At 40.7% G+C, this 26,945-nt stretch overlaps 1 protein-coding gene across 5 annotated transcripts in view; it reads left to right on the top strand.

Moving 5' to 3' along the window:
• The window catches only part of AKT3 (AKT serine/threonine kinase 3), a 257,770-nt gene that overhangs the window by 109,256 nt on the left and 121,569 nt on the right, over positions 1 to 26,945 (top strand). For all 5 annotated transcript variants that reach the window (XM_034765003.1, XM_034765005.1, XM_034765006.1 and 2 more), the window contains one exon: positions 14,523 to 14,648. In XM_034765003.1, the coding sequence (XP_034620894.1) occupies positions 14,523 to 14,648 (126 nt within the window). The remainder of the gene's footprint in view (positions 1 to 14,522; positions 14,649 to 26,945) is intronic.

Genomic DNA, 26,945 nt, shown 5'->3' on the forward strand with positions numbered 1-26,945 from the left:
TTTCCCCAAAGGCACACATTGAGCAGAAGATTTCGTTGAGCAGTCCAGAATAGCTATAGACTCTGGACTGTTTGAGTTCTGCAAATTATTCCTTTTTTATGGGCATTACTTTGCATTTCTCCATCTTAGATTTCATCTGCTATTTTTCTGCCCATTTTATTAACTTGTTAGGGCCCTCTGAAATTCCTCATATTCTAGACAAACATAAACATAAATAGTTTTTCCATCTCACATTTTTCTGGGTCATTAATGTATTTATTAAGCAAAACTGTTCCTAATATAGAATCTTGTGGCACCCCATATTGAAAATTGACTACATAATCCTATTCTGTTTCCTTTCTTTCAGCTAGTTTCTAATCCATCTCATTCCATGGCACTTTACCTGCTCCCCTGCCCCCGAACTACCAAGTTTCCTTAGTAACTCTTACTGAAAGCTTTTAGTAAGTTCAAATAAATAGTCAGCTAATTGTTTTTTTTTTTATTCATTATTTTGTTGAGGTACTCAAAGAATTCCAATAGTTAAGATAGGCATGTTATTCAGAAGCAGTGCTACATGTCTATCTCATGTAGATTGACCTAATATGCTTTCTAATTCTGTTTTTAATTATGGCTTTGAACAGTTTTCCTGGTACTGAAGTAAGAATCACTGGCCTGCAATTCCTTGAATCACCCTTAGCCTCTTTTTTTAATCATAAGTATGAAATTTGCCACCCTCTAATCTGACAGTAGAAGGGATTTTAATAAAAGATTGCATATTTTTGTTTGTTCAGCCACTTAATTCTTAAATGTCTTTAGAAATCTTGGATACATACTATCCATGTTTGCTCTTTATCACTTTGTTCAGGTATTTCATCTTTTGACACCACGGTCACTGACATTACCTTGTCTTTGTTACCTGAAAAGTGATGGTTCACAGTACGTTTCTCCTCACTATCTTCTGTAATGAAGACTGGTGCAACAAAATCATTTAGTTTCTCTACAATACCCTAATTCTCAGTTGCAGCCTTTATGTCCTGGTGTCTAGCAGATGGACTGATTCTCTCATGTTGTTTGCCTTAATTTATTTTTGTTCATATGTGTTTGGTTATTTGCGCCTCAAAAATCTGTTTTAGCCCTCCAAATTGCTACCTTACATTTTTCATGCCTTGGTTTATGTTCCTTTCCAGGGTTGGATTTCCATTTTCTGAAAGATACTGTTTGACTTGAATAATTTCTGAACCTTTCCATTCAACCACAGTTTATTTTTTTTAAATAATTCTGATATTCCCTCTTCCTTTTTTGTTCAGCTGTGTGCATATCTTCTGTGAGTCTGTTATGGTATGGTATGTTTTAATATCATCCAGGTAGAAAATAAGGGTTTTAATTTCCTCACTTTTTCTTAGGGTCTCTTTAACTGGTTTCTTTCTTTTTTAAATTGCCCTTTCTTAAGCTTAATGTCACCATGGAAGTTTTTGGTACAGTTCCTTCCCTGAGGATGGTTAAACTTAATTATTTTGTGGTTATTTTTATCTATTGGCTGAATTATACTTGTTTCTTGAACCAACTTCTTTGTGTAGCATAGGATTATAATGAGACTAGCCTCCCCTCATATGTTCTAGAACCAGCTGTTTCAAGAAGCAATATATGAAAGTGTCAAGAAATTACTTCTCTAAACTTTGTTACATTTTGATATTTGACTAGCTTGAGTTGATGATAAAACCTTGAAGTGGACACTACTTCATTTTGGGGATGGGGAGAGGAAGGGAGGCAGTTGTTTTGCAGTGTACTAGATTGGTATGCTAGGCCAGTATATTAAGCCCAGGCAGTTTTGTTGCTAATTACACACAACTTCTCTGGAGTATCGGATATTCAGATCCATTTTATGAATATGGTAGAGAGAATAACAACTGTAAAACAAAGCACTGTGCATGTAAGTGACTGTTAGCGTGTATTTCAGAAGGGATAAATGCTCACCATATGGTACAATTACTGTGTCCAAGTTTTCAAATTAGCTTCTCTCATCCTCCTTATTACTGTCTTTAAAAAGAGAGAGGAAAAAAACCCAACATGATTTATCTACTCTGCAGCAGAACTCTTGACGCAAAACAGCAGCCCAGTTCTGTCCAGTTTTTTTTCCTTAGCATAATAGAGGCTGTCGGACTTTTTTATACTAATTACTGTGTGAGCCTCAGATGAACCCCCTTCAATTCACAGGGCTTTGTTAAGGGAGGAGCTGTCAATGTGTCTGCCCGTTTGCAGCTGTGCTGTGGCTTTAGCTTGCTTAACATTATGCTGCTTTTTAGACTTGACAGAAGGGATTTTTTTTATTAAGGCAAAGCAGCCTTGTAGCGAAATGGTTTAAGCAGCTGCATTGTGGGGAAGCACAAAGAAGTTATTATTGTGTCTGTTTAGGGGGGGTAGACTGGAGGGGGGAGATATTCGGCTGCTGTTGATGCCGATTGTTGACTTGCCATCTGCCAGATAGGGAGAAGAAAAAAATGACAGCTCCAGCAGGGTGTTCAAGAGGTTGTTTGGAGAGACGCATAAACATGTGCAGATGTCGAACTGAATAATAGCAAGAACTTGAGACGGTTTATGATGCTGCTGTTGTGTGTGCATATACAGAATGAGTGTATTTGGAGGTTTGGTTAGGGGGAGGGTACATACTAATTATCATTGTCCCCCCACCTCCTCCTTTAGTTTTGTTAATTAGTTCAGGAGTTTAATATTTCCCCTTCCTCCATTGTTGTTTTCTAAAAGGAACCTTTCTGAGAGAGAAATTGTTTTCTTTGCTATTTTTAAATTTTTGGTAAATTTAGTACTTATGGAAATAGAGTAATAAAATTATTTTGATCCCAAGAAATGTGTAGGCAAGCATAGCTATGTAAGCTCTCTTATGTAGCTTTGTTCAAGTATCTCAAGAGTAATATGTTGCACACCCCTACTATTGCAACTTGGGCCTTTCCTGTGCAGAAAATGCCGATTAGAAATTGTCTAAAATTATATAAAACTAGACAAATAAACACTAAGGGCTAGTCTTAGATTAGCAGACTAATTTTCTCTTGCAACTTGATCACATTTTGAATGCTTCTCCAGTGGTGAAAGGCTGGTCAACTTCTGAAGAGCATCAGCTAACTTCCTTTCATTTTTTCCTATGTATTGACAGTTGCATATAAACCAGATTTTAAACCACTGGCTTCAATCATACTTTCTCCTCTCCCTTCTAATATCCCCTTTTGGGAAGGGGGGCTTGTTTTGTGTATTATGAGTTTCCAGATTCACTTGAAAGAAGTAAACATCTGAAAAGGGGTTCAGACATATGGGAAAGGACTAAAGCTGTCCCAAAAGGGTTAAGTGTAAATGTAATCTTTTCCTATTGTCAGGTGATTTCTTACTTTAGATTATGGAAGTGGAAAGTTAAATCCACAGACTTTCCCCTCTTAAATATTAAGAATAAATTTAGAGAGACAAGGTGGGTGAGGTAATAACTTTTATTGGACCTTATTGTTTTGCTGAGAGAGACAAGCTTTCAAGCGTACACAGAACTCTTCTTCAAGTCTGTGTAAGCTTCAAAGCTTGTCTCTCTCAGCAGCAGAAGTTAGTCCAATAAAAGTCATACCTCACACACCTTTTCTGTCTAATATATTTGGACCAACACAGCTATAATTACACTGCATAGAAGGGTTAAGTTTTACTGTTCTGGTAAGTTATGTTATGATAAAGATATTGCCTTAAGAATGGTAAATGGAAATAGTAGTTTGAAGTGCTCCATGGCTGTGTCCATGTACTTCAGACTTCTTTTCTAACCTTTTTCGATCAGGACACAATAAAGATTTTTGGTTAGTCACTGAATGACTTGAATATTATGTGAATGAGCTTAGCAGAAATCTTATTCTCTGTCTTCATAGGAAAAAGAAAGATGCCAGTCTTAAATCTGGTAAAGACATTTTCTTAAAGATTACTGATCTAAGAAAACAAACTGATGAGAGCATTTAATGTCTTCTTTTTTTATCCTTGGAGACAGCATTTCAGTCTTATTGGCATAATTTGGAATTATTATTTCAGTTGGAGTTTAATTGAGAATTCAGGTGTGACTGCCTCCCACCAAGTAGTGCTTTCTACATCTGTGTCCTGGCAGAGGTCAGTAGTTTTGCAAATGGTGAGTCACCATTTTGTTAGTTGTGTTGGCATTTCTTCTTCATGGGTTTTATTCCATGTTCTTCTGTGTTCTATAGTGCCAGAAAGATCATAGTTGTTCAAACTGGTCTTCCATCTAATCAGTTGGTGCAGTCATATCTGAGAGCAGAATTTTGCACTAAAACTTTGTAGTATGCAAGTATATAATTATGGAATTTGTGAGAACAGACATAGGAAGTGGAGAGTAAACTAGGCTTGTTACTGAATTGCAATGTAAATTTGCTTATCTCAAGAGAAACAAGAAATATAATCAGGGTGATCTAGATACAGTGGAACCCCGTGATAATTGGGGTCCAAAAAATTTAATCGTGGTAAATGCGGGGTCGCAACCATTAAGGAAGTTTTGTCCAAGGCAGGAGGAGCAGGACTCCCTGCGCTGCAGACATGCCCCGGGTAACAGAGTGCACACTCTGGCTAGTGGGAGGGAGGGAGCGGGGGGGAGAGAGAGAAGGGGGGCGGCCAGGGCTTCCTTCAGCCGGGGCCACGGCTCCCCAGAGGATTCAGGGGGCCTGGGGCAAAACGGTGGAGCTGCGGCACTTGTAGTCACCAGGCTAGGGTTACCATTCGTCCGGATTTACCCGGACATGTCCTCCTTTTTGCGCTAAAAATAGCGTCCGGGGGGAATTTGTAAATCACTCAAAATGTCGGGGATTTCCCCCCTCCCCGGCAGAGCAGAGCGAGCGGCTGGGAGGGCTGCAGGAAAGTCACGGGCTGGACTCCGGAGCAGCTGTAGAGGAGCTCCTCCTCCCCTCCCCCCACCCTCCCTCCCTGCATTCTGAGCCGGCAGCTCCTCCTCCCCGGCAGCCCCGCGCCCCGCTCTGGCAGCACTGTGCAGGGCCAGGGACCGGGTTGTGTGTTGTGCTGGGGAGTGCAGCCACGTGTCTGGCTCGCACAGAGCCCAACACCCTGTTCTGAGCAGCAGGGTAAGGGGGCCAGGGGGCAGGAGAAGGGGCAGGGAGGTTCTGGAGGGGGCAGTCAAGAAACGGGGGGGGGTCGGGGATCGGGGGGGGGGTTTTTGGGGGGAGTGGAGAAAGTTTTGGGCAGTCAGGGTACAGGTAGGGGGTAGGGTCCTGGAGGGCAGTTGGGGGGGGTCTTAGGAGGGGGCAGTTAGGGGACAAGGAACAGGGAGTCTTAGGTAGGGGGTGGCGTTCTGGAGGGCAGTTAGGAGCAGGGGTCCCAGGAGGGGGCAGTCAGGGGACAAGGAACGGGGGGAGGGCTGGGAGTTCTGGGGGGGCGGGAAGTGGGAGGGGCAGGGGCGGGGCTAGGGCAGGGCTCCTCCCGTCCTCTTTTTTGCTTGCTGAAATATGGTAACCCTACACCAGGGTGCAGTCCAGGTCTTCGGCGGCAGGGACCCTTCAGTCGCTCTGTGTCTTCGGCAGCACTGAAGGGCCCCCTGCCGCCGCCAAAGACCCAGACCGCCACTGGGCCAGGGCTTGCGGAGTCCCCGCCGCCGAAAACCTGGACCGCCGCCGAGCCCGGTCTCGCGGGGCCTGGGGTAAATTGCCCCACTTGCCCCCCCCACCCCGGCGGCCCTGTGCGGGGCGCTCACCACTCGGCCCCTCCTGCCATGCCACCTGGTGGGAGGGCTTCGTGCCACTCCTGCCTGCAAGTTATTTGAAAGTTGTCGGTCGGCGGGGAGGGAAGGACACGGGCTGCGGGCTGGAGCCGGCCCTGCCGGGGACAGAGGTGAGAACCCCAGGGGTGCGCCAGGGCTGCAGGGAGAGTCACTCCTGCTGCAGCCACCGGGGCATGGATCCCAAACACCTCGCGCCCGCTGGACTTGCCCCACACCCGCCGAGGCCAGACTCGCACCACATTATAACTGAATTTGCGTTATCGCGGGGTGCGTTATTGCGGGGTTCCACTGTATTACAGTTATAGATAATAAAGGCCAGGTTGCTCTAGGCAGCAATACGTTCTTCTTTATCCTTCAAGAATTTCCAATAATAAAAACAGTTTATTTTAAAATATATATTTCAAGATATATTTCCTTGAGACTGTCAGCAGGGGAGTTGATTCAAAGACCTGCTTTTTCATCTCAAATGAGTTGAAAGATGTGTACCTACACTCCCATATGGATAATTAGCCACAAATTGTGCTGGATAAGATTATAAACTTGCTTTTAAAAATTCAGGCCATAATTATGAAAAGTTAGAGACATCCTGACCAAATTCAGAACTGACCTTTTCTATGCCCAGTTTGAGCTATCAAGAAGAAAATCTTGCCATTTTAAACATTTACTGTTCTAAGATCAGAACCCAAATTTGTACCTGAACCTGTAAACACATATGCAAGTGAGTAACTTCACACATGTGAGTAGTTCCATTGAATTCAATTTGGCTACATGTCATCTGAAGTGTTCAAGAGTTAAGGGGGAATAAGAGTAATGTTTAAATTGGCAAGATAATCTTGTGCATGCTCATGTTGAGGATATGCATTATGTAACCTGTGAGTACAAGTTCTTGACTTGCAGTGGCACATCAGTAGTTTTGTGTGAGTACGTTAGGTGCACATTTTTAAAAACTGAGTCCAGACCTGCTAAGTTAGAGACTGATATTGCATTTGTATAGGGCAATCTCTCGCTTTTTTTGTTGAATATTCTTAATATTTTCCCATATTTTTAGATTAAAAAAAATTATTGAGAGTTTTTAATGCAACAAGAAGGAAAGAGTTGAACGATGACTAGAATCCATAATAATACTAAATTTACGGGTGATAGGGACAGAGATTCAGTCCAGTAATTTAAAATGGAGAAGACGTTTGTTTAGAATTAGCAAAAAGATGAGCAAGGGAAGTCACTGGATATGGTACTTAGCTAAAGGGTTTTTGCCTGTTTGTTACAAGCATACTGAGAACAAGAATTACCATTAAGTAATTTTCTTTTTAAAAAAGTCAATTAAAATACTAGGACACAAAGGTATTTAAGGCCACAGGAATTGCCATATTTGATCAGACTCAGAGTTAGGCTTGGAAGTATAAGATTTTTATTGGTAAATGATTCTTTCACCACACAAACAGATGAAAAATATTTCCATTGGATGATAATTGAAAATTACAGGCAGGCAAAATAAAGAAATAGCTTATTGGGGTTTAACTTCAGGATACTTACATTGTATATTTGATACGATGTTGACTGTTTTAATTGTTATAAAGCTTTAAGTTTTTGAATCTCAACATTCACTGTCATATATAATTATTTGCGATGTTGTTGTAGTTGTGTTGGTCCCAGGATATCAGAAAGAAAAAGTAGGTGAAGTAATATTTTTTATTGGTCTAACTTCTGTTGGTTGAAGGTACAAACTTTTGAGCTATACAGAGTTGTTCTTCAGATCTGGGGACACTGCTTTCTTCCCCACCCTGCTTCTTCTTTATTGCCTACTGTTACCGTGGTTGCTTCTCTTCAGGGTGTTCCCCTCCTGTAGAATGGCAACATGGGGCTTTGTGCATACCTTTATAGATGTTAGGCCTTAGTACAATCTTCTTCAGCAGGTGCATCTTTCCTGCAGTCTGTGGTGCAGCATGGTTCCTAGGGTTGTCAGGTCTCCGTTTTTCGATTGGAAAGTTGGGTGGAAAAGGGGACCTGGCACTGTGGGGGGTAAGGAGGGAGAGGAGTGGCAGCCTGTTGCCTGGCCCTGAAGAGGCAGCTCCCAAGGCAACACGCATGCACCGGCGGCCCCTTTGAGGAATATTGTTTGCAGCAGAGGACAGTGTGTGGGGCCCCATGGCGAGTGGGGTAAGGAACTCCCAGGAGCGAAGGAACACGAGCTGCCCTGCCAGCCAGCACTTCCTCTGGCCGCCCTCTCAGGCAGCTCCAAGGTGGGAAGGGGTCGAGCGGGCGCGGAAGGGGGCTGCTGGGCAGCCAGTGCAGGGGGAGGTGGGAGACTGCCGTGCAGGATGGCCACGTCCTATCTCACCAGCGGGGCTGCCTGGCTGCTCCCATGCAGCCACAGCATTCTTCTGATCTGCGCTCCCAGGCAGCCTGCTGGAGTTGGGGTTTGTATGTCCCTTGGCTGCTCATGCTGGGTTTAGAAAGGTACTGGTGGGACCAGAATCTGCTTGTTAGGCCTCCACTTAAAGCAAAGAGGTCAAATTCAGACCTGTGATAAGAAGAGGGCCTGAGACTGTTAACGCCTAGGGATGGATACTCTGTTAATGCCAGGCCTGAATTTATTTCTCTGTGATTCTTATGTTGCAGTTTAAGTGTGGAGGGATGTACATTAAAGCAGTAGAGGGCTTGGCACACTTTGTAATGAGGAGTCAGGGAAAGCCATGAGCGGAGGAGTGAGCAGGGGGCGGGGACTTGGGGGCAGGGGCGGGGCCTCGGGGAAGAGGAGAGATTTGGGGGCGGGAGGGGGCCTGATTTTCAGTAATTAGAACGTTGGCAACCCTAGTGGTTCCTCGCACTATCTTCCTCAATGAGTAATGCTTGTGAGACACCCACATAGATTGCACATAGAAAGCATTGCTCAAAGAAAGAAAGTACTTCACAAAAACTGGAGTTCTTCAAAATGTGTGGTCCCTATTCGTATACCACCCTCCTTCCCCTCTGCTTCAGATCCTTTCCTAAGGTGACTTGTATTAGAGAAGGAACTAGAGAGGAGGTTGGTCTCTGTTGCCCCTTATGCTCTTGATCCAAAGCAAGAGGAGATGCAGGCGCAGATCCATGCACACTGCTAATGAATAATTTTCCGTTTTCAGGCATACAGAGTGCATGCTCACTCACATTGGTATACATACAGGGACCACACATCTCAAAGAACTCCAATTACTGGAAGGTAAATAGCCTTTCTTTATTGTTTTGAAGACTGTTCGACTGGCATGGCAGTCTACAAAAGAGCTTGGAAAATGTACCAGTTTTCTACCAGTGGAGGATTAATCTTTCTAGCTAAAATAGAGCAAGAGGCTCAAGAAGCCCAGGCAAGGCAAAGGTTTAAATAATTACCATAGGGAGTAAGAAACCATTTAGCTCCTATCTTACTCTGGCTGGCCATAGGGTGGTGGAATGTCCTGGCGAAGGAGGTCCTACCCCTGCTTATGCTCCCCCTTTCATTTCAAAGATGTCTGGCATTCTGCAGATTCTATATAGTCTCCTACTAGATAAACGGGGTAGGGGGAATTCTAGCTAGAGGTATGTACAAAAGATGATGGTATGGGGACCCCTTTAGTGAGATCCAGGAACAGTGCCCCTGGTAAGAAGCCCAGCTCTCCTACTCACCTCCAGCTCCTGGGAAATGTGCTGCGACTTCAACTAGAGTGCTGTTACTGGATTTTCCTGGGTGACTCAGTCAGCCCTTTAATTTTGATCTCTGTCCATGTCCTGTTGGAAAGAAGATGATTTCTGCCTTCACCTCCTGGTTGCTGCAAGGGGGAGGAAGGTCTCTCACAAGGTTCTAGACAGTTTCTGCCCATAGGGTTCTGAACAGCAGTAGTAAAACTGATCAGTCTTGTTAATTACACTGTGATGGTACTTTGTTAAGCTGGGAGGAACATGAGATGGACTGGAACTGTCTGTAGCCTCAGAAAAGCAACATTCTCTCAGTTTACATTCAGTTCTCATTTATCTTCACTCCCAGGCTAGAAACTTCTTAAAGAAGCCTTAAGTACTGCATAAATTGATGGCATATATCCTCTTCAAACTTAATAAGGAAAACTTCCTACTTGCCACTGGTGAATAGACAATTGAATTTTTCAAGTCTTAATATAGATGTACTCAAAATGTCATTTAGTATTAGCAGTGGCTTCTTGGAAACATGCATTTTTATTTAAATATGGGTTGCCTTACTATATAAAAGACAAAGGATAGGATCTAAACATTTATTGCCAAAATTTGGCTGTCCTTAAAGTAAATTTGTGTGTGTGCGTGCATTTGTAATACTCCATTATATTAAACAGCATACACTTGATGCTAAGGGAAGATATACTTCTCATTTCTTTTAATTTAAATTTTTTTACAGTTGCTTCAGATTACGTTGCAATTTCCATATGTTATGAAAACACAAAAGGTAAATATTTAATAAAACCATTGTAAATTTAATAACTGTCATCTTAGGTAAAAAGTCACTTCTGATGCTTCTTATGATGTGTTAGGTAACACTGCCCTCAGAGGGCCAAGGTAAGTAAATTCAATTTAAAAACAAAAAGCAATATTTTTGATGTCTTTCTTGACCTGGGATCTCTCATGATCTTGATTCATTTTAATAACTTGTATAGTAATATGGTTTAGCCTTGGTTTCTTTTAAACAGTTTTTGTTTGCCCCATTTTCCTAGTCTTTGCTCTAAGGGTACATTGTTATTTTTGTCCCTCCATTTGTTTATCTGGACATGAGAGAGATTGTAGTCTATTTTAAAACAGAAAACATATACACTTCTCCCTTAAAAATTAACAAAAAAAAAATAGTGCAACTGGCTTTTCCCTCCTTCCTTCCTTTCCCAGTACCCTGCCAAACAATCCTTCACCCCACAGTGTTCTTTCTTTTAAAACCATTTTGGTAAATTGATAAGGAAATATTTGAGGCAGATTTTTGGTGTTCTCTGCTTGCTGTTTTTTTTTTTTTTTTTTTTTTTTTAATCTCACTTGTGTTTGTGTGGCAGCTGTTGCTCCTTTCTGGGAAGCAAGTTATTGAACTCAAAGGCTTCCTTCCGTTGCCTGTCAGCTCTGTATCTTAAAAATGTTTTCCTGACATCTCCAGAAGCCCTTTTTATATTCAAAAGTATCAAACTCTGTTAAATAAAATAGGTTAAATTATGTATTGCAAAGATGACCAATTTGTCTTACTAATTACTGTGATTCTTCAGCAATAAAATTAGTTGGGTATTTTTGAATTAGTAATTCTCAAAAGAAGTGCTGAATTCTCATTTTCTTAAGATTACAAATGGATGTTAATAGTAAAAGGAACCATAAAGTGTTAGGTGAAGTCTGTGTTTGAAAACATAGAGATCTGAGGTAAATTTAAAGACATAACTAACTTTAAGAGATTCATTTTATGTGCGCATGAGCAAACTGAAGACTCTTGTCTGGTTCCACAGAAATCTCCTCCCACCAGAGCTCTTCAGCAAAGTTTCAAAATTACAAGCATTACATCACTACAACAAACTCCTTATCAGAATAAAAAATCTGAAGGCAAGTCACTGTTGCTATCTGCTTGCATAAGAAATGGCCGTATAAAACCGCTTTCATTGGGGTTGCACTTAATGTATTGGATAGCAATAACAACCAAAGAATGTCAGGTGAAGAGCAATTCAGAACTTCATTCTCATGACCCTGTGGGTACGTGTAGGCAGCAATTAAATATCTGGGGGCTGGCCTGGGTCAGCTTGCAGGTCTTGGGCTGCGGGGCTGTAAAATTGCTGTGCAGACATTCAGGCTCAGGCTGCAGCCTGAACCCTTGGACCCCATGAGGGGGGAGGGTCCCACAGCCTGGGCTCCAGCTTGAGCCCAAATGTCTACACAGCAATCTTCTATTCCAGTGTTGACGTACTCAATATTACCATATTCCTTGTATAGCTACCTCAACGTTTTTTTTGCCTTTATCAAAGATCCGGACTTTTATTTTCATGTGAATCAGAATTTCCATATCAATTCCCAATTTTGGGGAGCGCCTTGGGAAATATTGCTAGAGCAGTGAAGAAGCTGACTCCTAGGTTACAGAATTTTCCTTGTATGTGAAAGTGCAATTATTCTGTGATAGCTTTAAATACTTTGACCAGAGTTAAAAAGATGCATGAATAACTTGGCTTACTTCAGTGCAGTGTGTAAAATTAGATACCTCTTCCAAGTCTAGTAAGCAGATTCTAGGAGAACATATTTTTCAATTTAGGAGGGCATAAATTTAAGCAAAATAATAATTTAGCTTACATTAACCCAGCAGGAAGCTGGGTACAAACTGAATAATTCTCTATAGGAAAACTACTGCTATTTTAACTACCTCAAAGACTGTAATTCATTAAATTGTCAGGCCATCTTTTCTGCTGGTTAGTCCGTGTGGACTTCTCTTTTCTCACAAAATCCTTTACTCTAATCTTAACACTTGAATATACAAACTTTCAAATGTACCGGTAAGTCTTTTGCAGTTCTTTTATGTTTAAGGTACTTGGTAAACATATGTTCCATTCTGAAAAATATATTCTTACTATGACTTCAAATTTAGTATTAACTTCTTCTTTAGAAATGTAATAGACTTTAAATGATGTTTACATATGCACATATTTTTATTGCTGAAAAATATAAAAACTTAAAGTTGAAATGCTGATAGGTCATTTGGAAGTCAGAGAGTTGGCCTCCTTTCCAAATATCCTGAGAGATGTAGTGTATGAGTGTTTCTTATGGTGACAGTTTCAGCTTCATGCGAACACTGATCTCTTTTAAGAAACATAGACTGAAAGCTGTTTTTAATCTTTAAAAAATTGGATTATGCAGAAGGGAGCATAATTATTTTTATAAAGGAGCATTTTATAAATTAAGCAGAGGAAAATGAGTGTATCTTGATAACTATTAAGCTATTTCGGCAATTAAGTGAAATGTTAACCAGTGTATTATTTATTTTATTCTTCAGATTTCTGAAGTGCAGTTGTGGGCATCCATCCATTTTTCTGGGCATGGAATCCATACATTAAAAATTACAATATAAACAAAAACTGCCCATTAATATATTCACCTAAACCCACTCCATTTTCAATAGCCTTTATCCAGGCCAGTTTTGTTATAGCAATATTGATCATTCCAAGAAAAGGCACACCCTTCAATGTATCTGTGTGCAAAAATTATATTAACTTCTTTTTGTGGGGGGAACAACATCCTGAAAAAGCAAATTTGGGTATGATTCATCTGTAGGAACCAGGCAAAGTTAATATATTTTAAAGAAAGATATCCATGGTGCAAGAGACCTGAGAATTTGTGCAGTATTGTATATTCCTTTTGGAATGACATGTTCTGCATCTGGCTATCATTGTGGGCTACTATATTGGGGCTGAAACTTAAGGCAAAATCATGCTGTTTAGCACTAGTATATTATATGTAACATGGGAATTGATTTAAGTGTATTCATGAAACCCTTTAAAGACCCAGATATAGAAGTGTTGCGGGAGGTTTTGTTCATAGTAGACAACACATAATTACTAGTGGATCGCTACAGCAGATTTGTGAATTATTTGGATGAAGACATTGCCTTCGTTCCTGAAATATCATTGCATAAATCATCTAGATAAAACATTTCTCCAAAATTCATCATAAAAAGTTTTGAAACCAGTCACTTTTCTGATTTCAAAGTTTTTGATGCAGACCATTTTGATTTATTGGAGAAGATTGGTTTTCCATATTTTAATCTAGTAATGCATGTAAATAGCTTGCATTAGTAATTTTTCAGAAGTTAGAAGTTCATTCCACAACATCTTCTTCTTGGCATACTAGTTTCACTATTTTCTTACCCACACTTCTGTGAAGGAGCAGGCTACCATTTCAGTGGTCAGTGAAGTTCCTGAAATTGCATTATGAACAAACTGATGTACTTCTTGTTGATAGATTGTCTCCTTTAATATCACAACTGTATGTGTTAGATTTTGCTTACTTCTCTGGCTGTATCAAGTGCACATTTAGCTGGTTAACAGGGAGATCTTGAGATTGATTTACATTCTTTGTGGAAAATGTTCAGCACACATCAGTGGAAGAAGGTGGTAATATGATTTAGTGGCTGAGGGCTTGTGGTTTACAGCACTTCTAGTAACCAGTGCATCTGTCGAGTTCATTTTAAACTGCATTTGATTATCTTTTCAAAGCATGCCTTAAATTTAAAAGCAATTTTTAACAGCTCTTTGATCTCAATAAGATTTTTACACAGTATGTGTACTTTCCTTTGTCCGTGTATGTAATTGGACAATTTTCTGTGCCTCTGTTTTATTCTTATTCTTATACTGGATTTTACATTGTGTCTTTGCATGGTAGATAAGTTTTGGGAAGCTAATTTCTAATCAACAATGCTTACAAGAGAGAAGGTCCATTTTTACCTTCTTGGCCCTGGATTTTACCACAATGTAATAAACAGTGCATGCTGTTTCTTTATTGATCATTTAACTTTGGGAACAGTATCTAGGATGTCAGTGTTTTTAAAATAATGTATGTGATCTATGTGTAAGGTTTCACTTTGCCAACAACTCTGTGTGTATTGTTGAATGAATCTCTGGAGACGTAAGGTGCAATTAATTATAAAAGTGTGACATTTTTCTCTTTTAAATGAAGAAAATTGTTCAAGCAAATTCTGACACTGTTAATGTTGGGCATGGATATGGCACTGTAACATCCCATATCAAAGTCTTTCATTTCTTTAGTATTAATGTATATTTTTCTCATATAGGAGAATATATCAAAAATTGGCGACCAAGATACTTCCTGTTGAAGACAGATGGTTCTTTCATAGGGTATAAGGAGAAGCCCCAAGATGTGGATCTACCGTATCCCCTCAACAACTTTTCTGTGGCAAGTGAGTCTCTCTTCAGCATCTGTTATACCTACAGTATTTAAATAACTATACATTTGTTTAATTCTTTGCACATAATTATATATATTATATTAAATATATTGACTGTATTAAAATATTTTAGATCCCATGGTAATGTGTTTATATAAAGAGGGAGGGACATACATTATCACACAATTTAAAATGTTAACTCTTAGCATATTGATAAATACACCTCTACCCTGATATAACGCTGTCCTCGGGAGCCAAAAAATCTTACCGCGTTGTAGGTGAAACCGCATTATATCGAACTTGCTTTAATCTGTCTGAGTATGTAGCCCCGCCCCCACCTCCCCGAGCACTGCTTTACTGCGTTATATCCGAATTCATGTTATATTGGGTCGCATTATATCGGGGTAGAGGTGTACCTACATTACACTTTATATGTGTAATTTAGAAATTCACTGTCAAACCTAAAAGTTTGATGCTGTGGGTCAAGGTTGTTCCACTGTGCTTGAAGTCAAACTCTAAACAACAACATTGGAAATACCACTAAAGTTTGATCAAATATTAGGTTTTGAGGCTTTTCTAATGAAAGTTTCTTAGTTAAGGTTACAGATAATGAACAACAACAAATGACTGTCATAAGACGTACATTTGTGGAAAAACGTTACCTATAGGAAGACACTCGCACTCTTTTCCTTTCCCCAGTAATATCTATAAAATCACTTGAAAACTCAAAGTAATTAGAAAATTATCCAGACTGTCAAATGGCACAAAATCAAGCTAAAGGATTAGTCTCTTGGATAATCAGGTAATCAGCTCTCCACACAGGGTAATCAGTAGTCCCAAGCAATCAAACAGTTTACATGTATTATCAAGGCTGTGAAGTATGCATCCGGTGGGTAAAATGAAGCCATCTTGATTTCCAGTTTTTTATAGAACTTGTTTGAAAGGTAACCTTTTAGATTCAGTTCCTCCCCAGGAGGTGGAGATAGTAGAAAGGTGTTTACAAATGAAGACATATGGCCTATGGTGTTTACCACAAAAATGAGAGTACTTGAGGGACTAAACTGAATAACGATATTGTGTAGACAAAGGCTGGGATTTTCAAAGGAGCTTAAGGGAGTTAGACACCCAATCCTGTTGCAAGTTAGCTTGAAAAATAATATGATAACTAAGCCTTGTAAATTGTAGATCTATAAGAATTAGAGTTTGGACAGAATTTTCAAAGGACCATACAGGAGTTAGGCATCCAAATCTTATTAGGCTTTTTTTGAAAATCTCGTTCATATTCTACACCCTTTGTGAAGGAGTGTTCTGCCCTTTTAAGAGACCACCAGGAACTCTCAGCCAAAACAGTCTGGGTATATTTAAGGAGGCTGTCTGGTCAGCCCTAAGGCTTGGCCTGTTTGAACAGAAACAGGAAGCTGAACAGGAGAGAAGTGACTAAAAGCCATCCAGGTTGCAAGGCATAATGAACTCTCTCCAGTTCCAGAAGAGTAGCCTGACAGGCTCAAAGGCCTTGTTTTTGGACTTAAGTTTGGGATCTCTGAACCAGGGTACTGAGTTTAGGTCCCTTGAACTATTATTCCAAGTACTCCTTCGATGCTCGTTTATTAAAGGAGACACATTTATTTTGATTTGTTTGTTTTGGCTCCTCATTGCATCAATTTGTGAATGTGAACTTACTGACACCCAAAGGCAAGGCACACCTGTAGTACTGCGCTTGGTCACAACAGGGCATTTTGAGATGGCCCACACTGTTAACACTCGTACAGATCTACAAATTATAAAGTTCAGTTATTATAATATTTGTCAAGCTATACTGTTAGAAAATAAAACTGGTATGGTATGATACAAAAAAGTAAGCCTATTACTTAACTCATACTAATAGGAATTTATATAGATTACAATATATCACATAGCATCTGTAGTTCAGGTAGGGGAGCAGGGAAGAGAGATCCTGTGGCCAAGTTTTAGAAAGAATGGCTATGGGAACAGTTGAAGGGTCAGAGAGTAACATTTCATTGTTACATTAAAGAGAGGTTTAAGAAGTTATATGTTGCAGAAAAAATGTCTCTTGATATTTGATTTGAAAAGTTAAGGAATCAGCTGCGTGCAGGGAGGTTACTTCATGTGGGAGCAATCTGTAAAAGAAACTTCCTACTGCTCTGGAGAGATGAGGATGGTAAATAGAAAGAAGCCTAGTGTCAAAGGAACATGGAAAATACAGTAGAAGTTCTGTTTGGTAATTATAGTTGCAGTAGTTCATTGGAGGACCTTGGAACTAGGGTAAAAGATTTTGTACTGGCTTCTGACATACACAAGTAACCATTCAAGAGCTCTAAGAACATGGGCAAGGAAAATAAGGTGTTACCTTTTGGACACGCTTAGGTTTAGCGTCTTGGATTTCCTTTAACATCTAAAGGGTAGAAATTGCAGTATTGTGCATGAGAAGAAAGAAGACGACGTATTGATATCTTGGAGATGTGACATGATGGTGGACAAGCCATGAAGGAAGCCCTGGTATTGTAAAGCCTGTTTTGTGCCTCTCATCAAATGTCAGGGCAGCAATTTATGCTTCTTCTATAAGGAGGTACTAGGGCTATCAGAATCATTGTATTCGATGCAAAGATCTCCTTGGTCTCCCTTGCCAAAGCTGGAAGAGAGAGAGACAGGAAAAGCCATGCTGGTTCTCTAGTAGAGAAGCTGCCAGCAGCTCTCCATCATATTCACAAAAGGATCTAGCTTTCAGGCAAAATAGAAGCCTGAACAAATTTTGACCAACGTGCAAGCAACGACAGACTTCCTTACAGTCCACACAGCATTTCTCCACTTCACCTTAGCTGTGAAGGGAAGACAGCCAGAATCACCAGAAGACATTATGGACAGTGGTAAGTAGCTTCATGGCCCACTTTCTTTATCATTTACTAATGTACATCTCCTGCACGCCTTCATGCCACACACATTCTCCATGCTCTTCCAAATACGAATTTTCCCTTGCAGCAAACTTTTCAGGAGTTTATTGTGGATTTTTTTGGCCAGAGACTTGTTCCCTTTGGGGTGTGCCTCAATCCTCAGTGGCCGCTGCCTTCTGTCTGCAGCTTCAAAAGTGCTAGAGCTCTGGCACTTCCATTCCTGGGTTACCTTGTGACTGGGCCTTCTAGACACTTACTCTCAAGGGACTCCTCTGGAACATCTAGCAAGAGATGGTTGTTTTGAGCCAAAGGGACTCCCGTCTCTCCCTGGCTGAAGAGACTGAGTATGGCAGAGAGGCTGTTTCTCACTTGCTTCAAAGTGGTGCAGTATAGCTGGCTCCTTGCCCAAAGAAGAAGTTTGGCCTTTACTCTATTATTTTCCTTGTGAAGGAGTGCTTGGGGGAACAGGTCTGGGTTTGATTTAAAATACCTAGATAGACTCTTAAGGAAGTCCAAAATTCATTATGGAGATGCTAAAGTTAACTTTAGCAGCCATCAACAAAGGGGACTTCCTATACTCCATAGACCTGAAGGAAACCTATGTTCATATAAAGTACCTGTTCAGGCTGCTCCCAGGCATGTCTCTCACTTTACATAAAGGCACCAGTATTTTCAGTACTGCTTCTTACCATTTAGTTTGGTAGCTGGACCTAGTGTGTATAGACATACTTGTAGCTGCTCTGAGACAGGAATGTATGCCTGTTTTTAAATGATGTCATCGGAGTCCTGTGCAGGGGAAAGGCAGAAAAGGACATTTGGAGGACAGTACAATTTGTGGATTACTGTGGATTCATCAATTTCAATTGTTTCCTCTGTGTGCTATTTTGAGTTCCACTAGGAAGAGGAAGTTTTCATTCCATCCAGATATTGGGCGCTTCCTAGGTACAGCACCTTTGATTCCCCCCCCCCCCTTGAGTTCACCAGGCATAACTCTGGGATCTGAATATCATCTTATTGGCGCTAATTTTGTTCCCATTTGAACATGTCAGAAAAATTTCACTATATTTCTTGTCTGTCAAATTAGTTCTCAGCTAACATATACTCAGAAATGTATTAAATCTCAATTTTTCACCTTCCGCTGTGACAAAATTGTCATCAGGACTAAAACTAGTCTTTGTATCCAAAGTAAATTCAGTATTTCATTTTGCACAGGAAATGATCCATACCCTCCTTTTGCCCCAAGACATCAGATTTGAAAGGGAAACTTTAGTATATTCTCAGTGTGACACAGGCTTTACTGATTTCATATTGATCATTCCAAGCCCTTTAGAAAAAATCAAAGGTTCTTTTTTATCTTGTGCCATCCAGTATCAAAAGAAAAGACATTTAAGTTCTTCATATTAGGATGGATTCATCTGGTCATATCAGAAGCTTAAAGAGCAAGGTCCTTAGCTCCATCATTTAATCTCAAGGCCCATTCCCTTAGAGCTAGGGTGACTTCATAGGCCAAGTATTCTTATGCTCGGTAAGAGGAAATGTATGAAATTGCAACATAGCCCTTGTTGCCCATCTTCACCAAACTCTAAAAATTGGACATCCTATCTTCCACAGATGCTGCCTTCAGATGGAGGGTGCTCTAGGCAGTGGTTCCTTGGTGAGGAGAAATTCATAGCTAACAAATAGTTTGATACTGGTTGGTTCTGCTTTCAAATTTCTCAAGTTCAGCCTACTTAATACTTGCATTAAAATCATCTAAACATAGGAATGACCATACTGGATCAGACCAATGGTCCAACTAGCCCAGTATCCTGTCTTCTTACAGTGGCCAATGCCAGATGCTTCAGAGCGAATGAACAGAACAGGGCAATCATTAAGTGATCCATCCCCTGTTCTCCAGTCCCAGCATCTGACAGTCATAGGCCTAGGGACACCGAGACCGTGGGGTTGCATCCCTGACCATCTTGGCTAATAGCCATTGATGGACCTATTCTCCATGAACTTATCTAATGCTTTTTTGAACCAAGTTATACTTTTGGCCTTCACAGCATCCTCTGGCAACCAGTTCCGCAGGTTGACTGTGAGTTGTGTGAAGAAGTACTTCCTTATGTTTTATTTAAACCTGCTGCCTATTAATTTCATTGGGTGACCCCTAGTTCTTGAGTTATATGAAGGGGTAAATAACATTTACTTTCTACACACCATTCATGATTTTATAGAGCTCTATCATATCGCCCCTTAGTTGTGTCTTTTCTAAGCTGAAGAGTCCCAGTGTTTTTAATCTCTCCTCATATGGAAGCTATTCCATGCCTGTAATCATTTTTGTTGCCCTTCTCTGTACCTTTTCTTACCTGTGGACCTTGATGTGATGGAGAATAGGAAAATTTGTTTCTGGTTTACCAGAAATTTCCCATTCTTCAAGTAGCATGGTCCACAGATCTAACCCATGTAGGGCCTAAGATCTGTTGACTAATTACATTAGTTTGAAGAACAGGAGTACATGTGGCACCTTAGAGACTAACAAATTTATTAGAGCATAAGCTTTCGTGGACTACAGCCCACTTCTTCGGATGCATATAGAGTGGAATAAATATTGAGGAGATATATATACACACATACAGAGAGCATAAACAGGTGGGAGTTGTCTTACCAACTCTGAGAGGCCAATTAAGTAAGAGAGAGGAAAAAAAACTTTTGAAGTGCTATCTTGATTATCACTTCAAAAGTTTTTTTTTCTCTTTCTTACTTAATTGGCCTCTCAGAGTTGGTAAGACAACTCCCACCTGTTTATGCTCTTTGTATGTGTGTATATATATCTCCTCAATATTTATTCCACTCTATATGCATCCGAAGAAGTGGGCTGTAGTCCACGAAAGCTTATGCTCTAATAAATTTGTTAGTCTCTAAGGTGCCACATGTACTCCTGTTCTTTTTGCGGATACAGACTAACACAGCTGCTACTCTGAAACCTACATTAGTTTGGACTCCTGTATGCGCTGTAGTGGGTTTTTAGATACATATATTATAGCTCCTATAACATGTAATAATTACTTCTGGTCAGTGGTATTTTTCTGGCTGTGGAAATCATCTCAAACTGGTGGGTTGTTCCGATTGGAGTGGGTTTCCTTTCCTGCCAAGGATGGACAGATATGCCTGTGCCTCCCTTGTGCCATGCAGGCTGAAGACCTGTTATCATGGATCCCGTGGACTGTGATACTTGCAGAGAGGACATTTTTGGTAAACAAGATACATTTTTCTGTTTTGGAGGGGAATCATATGGATAATCTTAACATAAATTATTGTTGATTAAGAGTGTCTGTAGGAATAGAGGAATATACGTTTTTGCCTAATAAAGAATCTGATAATACATTTTAAGAAAAGAATAAATGTAAAATTCAGGGAAATTTTTTAGTGTCTGAGAAACTTTGCGTCTTTCTAGACATTTCCTGATCTACTTACATATCTGGGGTTTCAAATGAGTAGTTTCTAGGTATGATCTGGTGATTTTTCATACCTGGCTCACAGCTTTTTACAGCATAGCTCCAGCCCTGTCTCTGCTCTGTCCCCTCTCTTTGGAGAACAACAGAATACAAAGGGAAAGTTTTGTCCCAATTTTAAAAAGTTCTAGCCCTCCCGTTGGTTCTTTTGGTCAGGTGCCCACTCCCTTCCTTTTACCTATGCGCTTTTTTAACCCTTTACAGGTAAAGCAAGTAGAGAATAGCAACTAACAGGGATTTTGTAGCTAACTGGCTGGCTGGGTGTCCATAAAAGGGAGCTACCCCCCCTTCATTTATCACAGCATTGCTGCCCTGTCTAGACAAGCCCTTTGTTTCCCAGACCTGTTGGCACTCTTTCTGTGGTTTTATTCGTAATATCTTCCAAAATTATTAAAAACACAGCAGTAAATTATTCTATCCGTAACCCTGCACAGTGAATGCTTTCTATCTACTGTATGGTGACTGAAGGGAAATGTTGAGGGAACAGAACCTGCATTTTTCTGTGCAAGGCCCTCATTTCTGACAAGGCTAGGTATATTTACATTGATAAGACTTTGATTCATCATACCTTTTTTAGGCAGGAGTCTAAATAGTAATGCCCTAAGTTTTGTTCATCATATCTTTTCTGTCACAGGACAAAGTATGTAAGTGGTGTTACTTTTCTCAGGATAATTTAGAGGAAATATGGGGGACTGCTTAAAATGGCTTGAAGTTAGCTTAAACCTCTCCCCTCTGTCCCACAGCTACAGTATTTAGTTTAAAAATGTAAAGACAGTGGAGAAACACATCTAAATCCCTCTATCACAGTGTTCAGGGTGCAATCCAGACCAGTGAGGGGTTATGTCATCTCTTACCCTATAACCCTGAGTGCCCCACAAAGCTTTACTACTGTAACTTCCTGCCTGGAATGTTCAGTATGCAACAATCATGCAGGCCACATATTGAGTGTCCGTGTACACTGGCAGTCCTGGTCCAGCAATTCTGATGCCACCAGCCTGTTATCAGCCTTAGTTATTACAACCAGCAAGCCTGAGTTACAACCCCAGCACACTCCCAGTCCTGAATTTTCCCAAAACTATGTTCTCTTTAATGTCTGTTCTTCTCCTGAACAGTTAAGAGAAATAATAGGGTTCATTTGTTCCTCCAAAGACACAAAAGCACATTACAGCTTATAACCTTAACTGGGGTACACCCTTCCATTTAAACATAGTACTGAGTTGGTTTATACTAACAGTAAAACAAGTTTATAACAAAAGAAGATAGGCTTTTAAGTGAATTAAAGGATAAGAGAGAAAGTTAGAAAGGGTTATAAGCAAATAAAAGTGAAAACATGCATCTAAAAGTCTAAAACTTGACCAAAGCCTGTACCTTACTAGATTAAGATGGTTTCTCACCAGTTATTCTATTTCCCACACATGGCTGACTTTCCCTTAGTTAGGACCTTTCATGGAAGTACAAGGTGCTGGCTTTCCTTGTCTTTCTAGGTGAAAGATCTTTGCCTAAGCAGGTTTCTCACCTGTATTCGGTTTCCGGTGACTTCCGCCGGCTCTTGGTTAAAGGACCCATCTTTCTCAGCTTCAAAGAGCTCTGGCGTCTTTTGTCTGTCTAATGATGGATGCCAAAGATGTTTTCTGTCTTTTCTTATATCTTCCAAAGTTCAGTTACTTTAGTTCAAGAGACAGGATGACCTCATGCTGTCTTTTCTCTTCCTGTTGGCTTCCCATCCTCCTGTATGTAAATGGGGCTTCCATTGTTTTGATTTCACCATGCTTAATTTACATAAGAGACAGATAAATAGCTGCCTTCTCTCCTGTCTGGGAGGGGAACCTGTTTCTCCTTGTTTGACCACAGACTTTAAAGCCTAATATCATTAAGTATCCATATTTCCTCATATAGTGTTAATACATTTCACCATGATATTAATCACCAGTGTATCATTAGCTTTCATAAAAGACCTCTCTCTATATACTTTTATAATATTGTAATATTGTATACAATCAGTTGTTTCAGTTGTTTATCACGTGAGGTTCAGCCTCCTTCCCCTTTATAGACCAGTAAACCTTTGCAATGTATTCTTTGAAAAGTAAACCCAGATAAAACTCCTTAAAAATAAACTCCTCTCTCCTGCTGGGTGTAGAGGCCATGCTGTCTCCTCCCCCACTTGTTTGCTTGATAGCTTTGTTTACCTGATATGTAAAATTGGACCTTCGTTGTCTCTGCCTGATGATCAGGCTGGTCAGAGAAGCAAATAATCATTCCTTTATCTAGGGCAGACCTGTTTACCATCTCCTCCTGACATATTTGGATTAAACACACTTTGATGATAATTCCAGCATACATCTATAACTCTTAATACATAACACATTCATACTGCACACAAGAATATTGATAAAAGCAACAGAGGGTCCTGTGGCACCTTTAAGACTAACAGAAGTATTGGGAGCATAAGCTTTCGTGGGTAAGAACCTCACTTCTTCAGATTCAAGTAATGGAAATCTCTAGAGGCAGGTATAAATCAGTATGGAGATAACGAGGTTAGTTCAATCAGGGAGGGTGAGGTGCTCTGCTAGCAGTTGAGGTGTGAACACCAAGGGAGGAGAAACTGCTTCTGTAGTTGGATAGCCATTCACAGTCTTTGTTTAATCCTGATCTGATGGTGTCAAAGAATATTGAGGTTAAATGAGTTATTAGTTTTCAAATGATACCTCACAAGTTATATTGTGTACAAAGATTATTAGTACCGTGTGAATGCTGTGAATACAAGGGAGCTTAAGGTCACAGCCTCCTTTTAAGACTTCGGCAAAGGAGCTTTGGAGTTGCAAGAAAAAAGGGGGTGGGGCTGGCTACATGCCCAGAAAAATTGCCCAGTTAGAAAGAAGTCCATATTAAATTTGTCAGATGAATGAAGAGGAATCCAATAAACCTCCTAAATAAATATTGGTGTGTGTGTGTGTGTGGGGGGAGGGTAAGGATCCATCTGAATCCTGTATCTGTAAATAAATATTATTTCAATAAAGTATCAAGGTTTTGGTTGAGTTCTCCTTTATAACTATAAATAGAGAAAAGAAAGTGTGACAGGGTTGGCTTAGCCTAAGAGATCACATCTGCCACTTAATTTTCCACTTCTTGAATACCTGCTGAATGCATGTACAGATCTGTTCGGTTCAAACAACATCCCTCCACTTGTGGTCTAATTTATTACACACACACAATAAGTATAACAGTAGTGCTTCACTTGTGCAGCAGGGGGTTCACAATAAGCACTCTAGTTGTGATGATTGGATGGATTTGTCTGGGTCAGTGGGGGAAAGAAAGCCATGGTGCTCCTTTAATGATTGCTCCCCCCCCCCCCCATGCCCACCATCATGGGACATCAGATTCCTGGTGATCTTGAAGATAGGATAGCTGGAGGAGAAATGTCTTCCCAGCTGATACACTGGACTGAAGGATGCAGTAGAAGCCCATTGGACCCTGTGCACTGAATGAGAAGGCTTATAAGCCCTTTTCTGTGCCCAGGGCACTGTTTTGCACCCAGGAACAACAGCTCCCTCCTTCCACTCCTTAGAATTAGAGCAGGACCAGGATTTTGGACCTTGCTGAAGGCATCATGCTAGCTGACTTTTTGAGGCTTGGAATGAATTTTTCCCTCATTGCCAGATTGGCCTGGACCAGCTGGTTGATGGTTTTGTTTTGTTTTGCTTTCCCCTTAGCTGCCTGGGTAAGGAGGTTAGGTTAGATTATAAACACTTTGGGAACTACACTTCGTTGTAGTGATGCTGTGTGCTGCATTTGGTCTCAGGATCAGGTAAAAAGCTGAAAAAGAGAGAGGATAGGAGGAATAGGAGGGACAGAAAGGAATACAGGAAGGAAGGGAAGACAGAGTAATCAGGCTTGTGTCTTCATTGGTGCAGCGGTGATGGTCTGACATTTCAATATGTTGAACTTCAGGGGTCATGAACAAAGGACACTTTCTAGAGTGAAGCAGTGCCTGTCTGCCTTTCCCCCAGGAGTCTGTTCCCCATTTATTCCCTCCTGCCAAATATTCCTTTTTAAGGAGCCCAAAAGTGGGAGGTGAATTATTATTCTATTAACTAATTAGGCCTAATTTTTGACACACCAGTTTTGTTTGCTGTGTTGTCGTGTTGGTCCCAGGATATCAGAGAGACTGAGTGAGGTAATATCTTTTATTGGGCCAGCTTCTGTTTGTGGAAGATACAAGCTTTTTGATTCCGTTCTCCTCTTGTTTATCAGGCATGATTTCAACACAGTCATTTGGCTGTATCCGTAGTCCTTGTTTCTGGACTAATTCAGTCTCTGTTTGTCTGTATTTTGTACCCTTTCCTGTCAGCATTTGTTATTTTAGGTGATTGTAACACTTTATAAACTCTCACCTGCTTTTCCACAGTTGAGCTCACAATTGGACCTGCTAGGCCTCAGTTATTACAACAGATCCAGTTTCCTGATTAATTGGAAGTGGGATTATCTGAAGGCATCCCTTTAACAATGTGGGTGATGGGGTTGAGGCTCGTATTATCTGGCATAGAGATGGACCATCTCCTTTTCTCCATACCCTTAATCCTTGTATGAAGGGAAGCCAGTAGCATCACAGCATTGGTGTTGCAACCTGGTTAAAGATTAGGATGGGGTTCGGGCTAAGGGCAGTCTTCTCTTGGTTGATATGGATTATGTAAGGATGACCACATTGCACTGGATGAGTTATTGCTGGATAGTTTTTGGAATGTGTTAAATTAATAATGTTATGGCCTAGTTAAACCACCTTCCTGGTGCATTATTTTTATTTTTGGTGTCTGGGACAAAAAGCCCATGCCTTATGCGGTTTCATCCTCTTGCAGCAGGGTCTCACAGCATCTTCTAGGCTCTGTAATCTGTCAGTCCTCTGTTTGGCTCAATACTCTTATCAAGCTTGGCTTGTTTAGCCTAACCAAAAGAAAGCTGAGGGAAGATATGATTGCTCTATATAAATACGTCAGAGGGATAAAGACCAGAAAGGGAGAGGAGTTATTTAAGTTAAGCCCCATTTGTTCATGTGTCCACATTGGATATAAACTGGCTATCAACATGTTTAGGCTTGAAATTAGACTGACGGTTAGAAATTCTAGAGGAACGGCCTTCCAAGAGGAGCAGTGGGCGCAAAAAAACTAACTGGCTTCACGACTGAGCTTGATAAGTTTATGGAGGGGAAGCACGCTTGTAGTATGTGAGGAGAAAAAGCAGCCACTCGCCCCCGAGCAAGGAACCCAGGTGTTTAGCTGAGCAGTGACTGCTTCTTGCCAGGGAAGGACAGGGTGGCCTGAGCAGAAGGGATCCAGGAACACATGTGCAGTCATGGCAACATAAGGCAATGTTGCTCCCAGAATGGCGAGGAGAGAGGATATTGCTGCCGAGCCCTGCAGTTCATAGTGAGAGAGAAGAAAGGTGAGGAGGATTTGGGTTAGGTGGTAGGGATTCATCAGACCCCATCCACAGCTTTTAGTGGCGGCAGCACAGGGCAAAGTTGGAAAAGCGCTAGCCTTCACCCCATAAAACCCTTTATGGGCAACACTTGCACCAGATGGATCAGTCCCATTTATTGATTAGGACCTCCTTTACTAATGAGGAGGGTGAACACCACCACTTCTACCCCCACAAAGGCACTCTGGTTGTAAGGGCCAATGTGTCTTAAACCAAACAGGCCTGTGTTTGGTTTAGAGGCCAGTTTAGAAGCCCATGGATTTATAGGACCGTTTCCTTCAGTTAATCCCCAGGCTCTGAGAGAGAGGCCAACACAGAAAGTTATACCAGTTTAACTAAAGGTGTGTTTTTTTTTTTTTTTTTAAGAACTGATTTAAACTGCTGGAAAACTCTTTGTGGACATACATAATTTTACGTAAGCCTGGTATATGTTG

Source organism: Trachemys scripta, chromosome 3 (genome assembly GCF_013100865.1).
Source record: "Trachemys scripta elegans isolate TJP31775 chromosome 3, CAS_Tse_1.0, whole genome shotgun sequence".
Taxonomy (NCBI): domain Eukaryota; kingdom Metazoa; phylum Chordata; order Testudines; family Emydidae; genus Trachemys; species Trachemys scripta.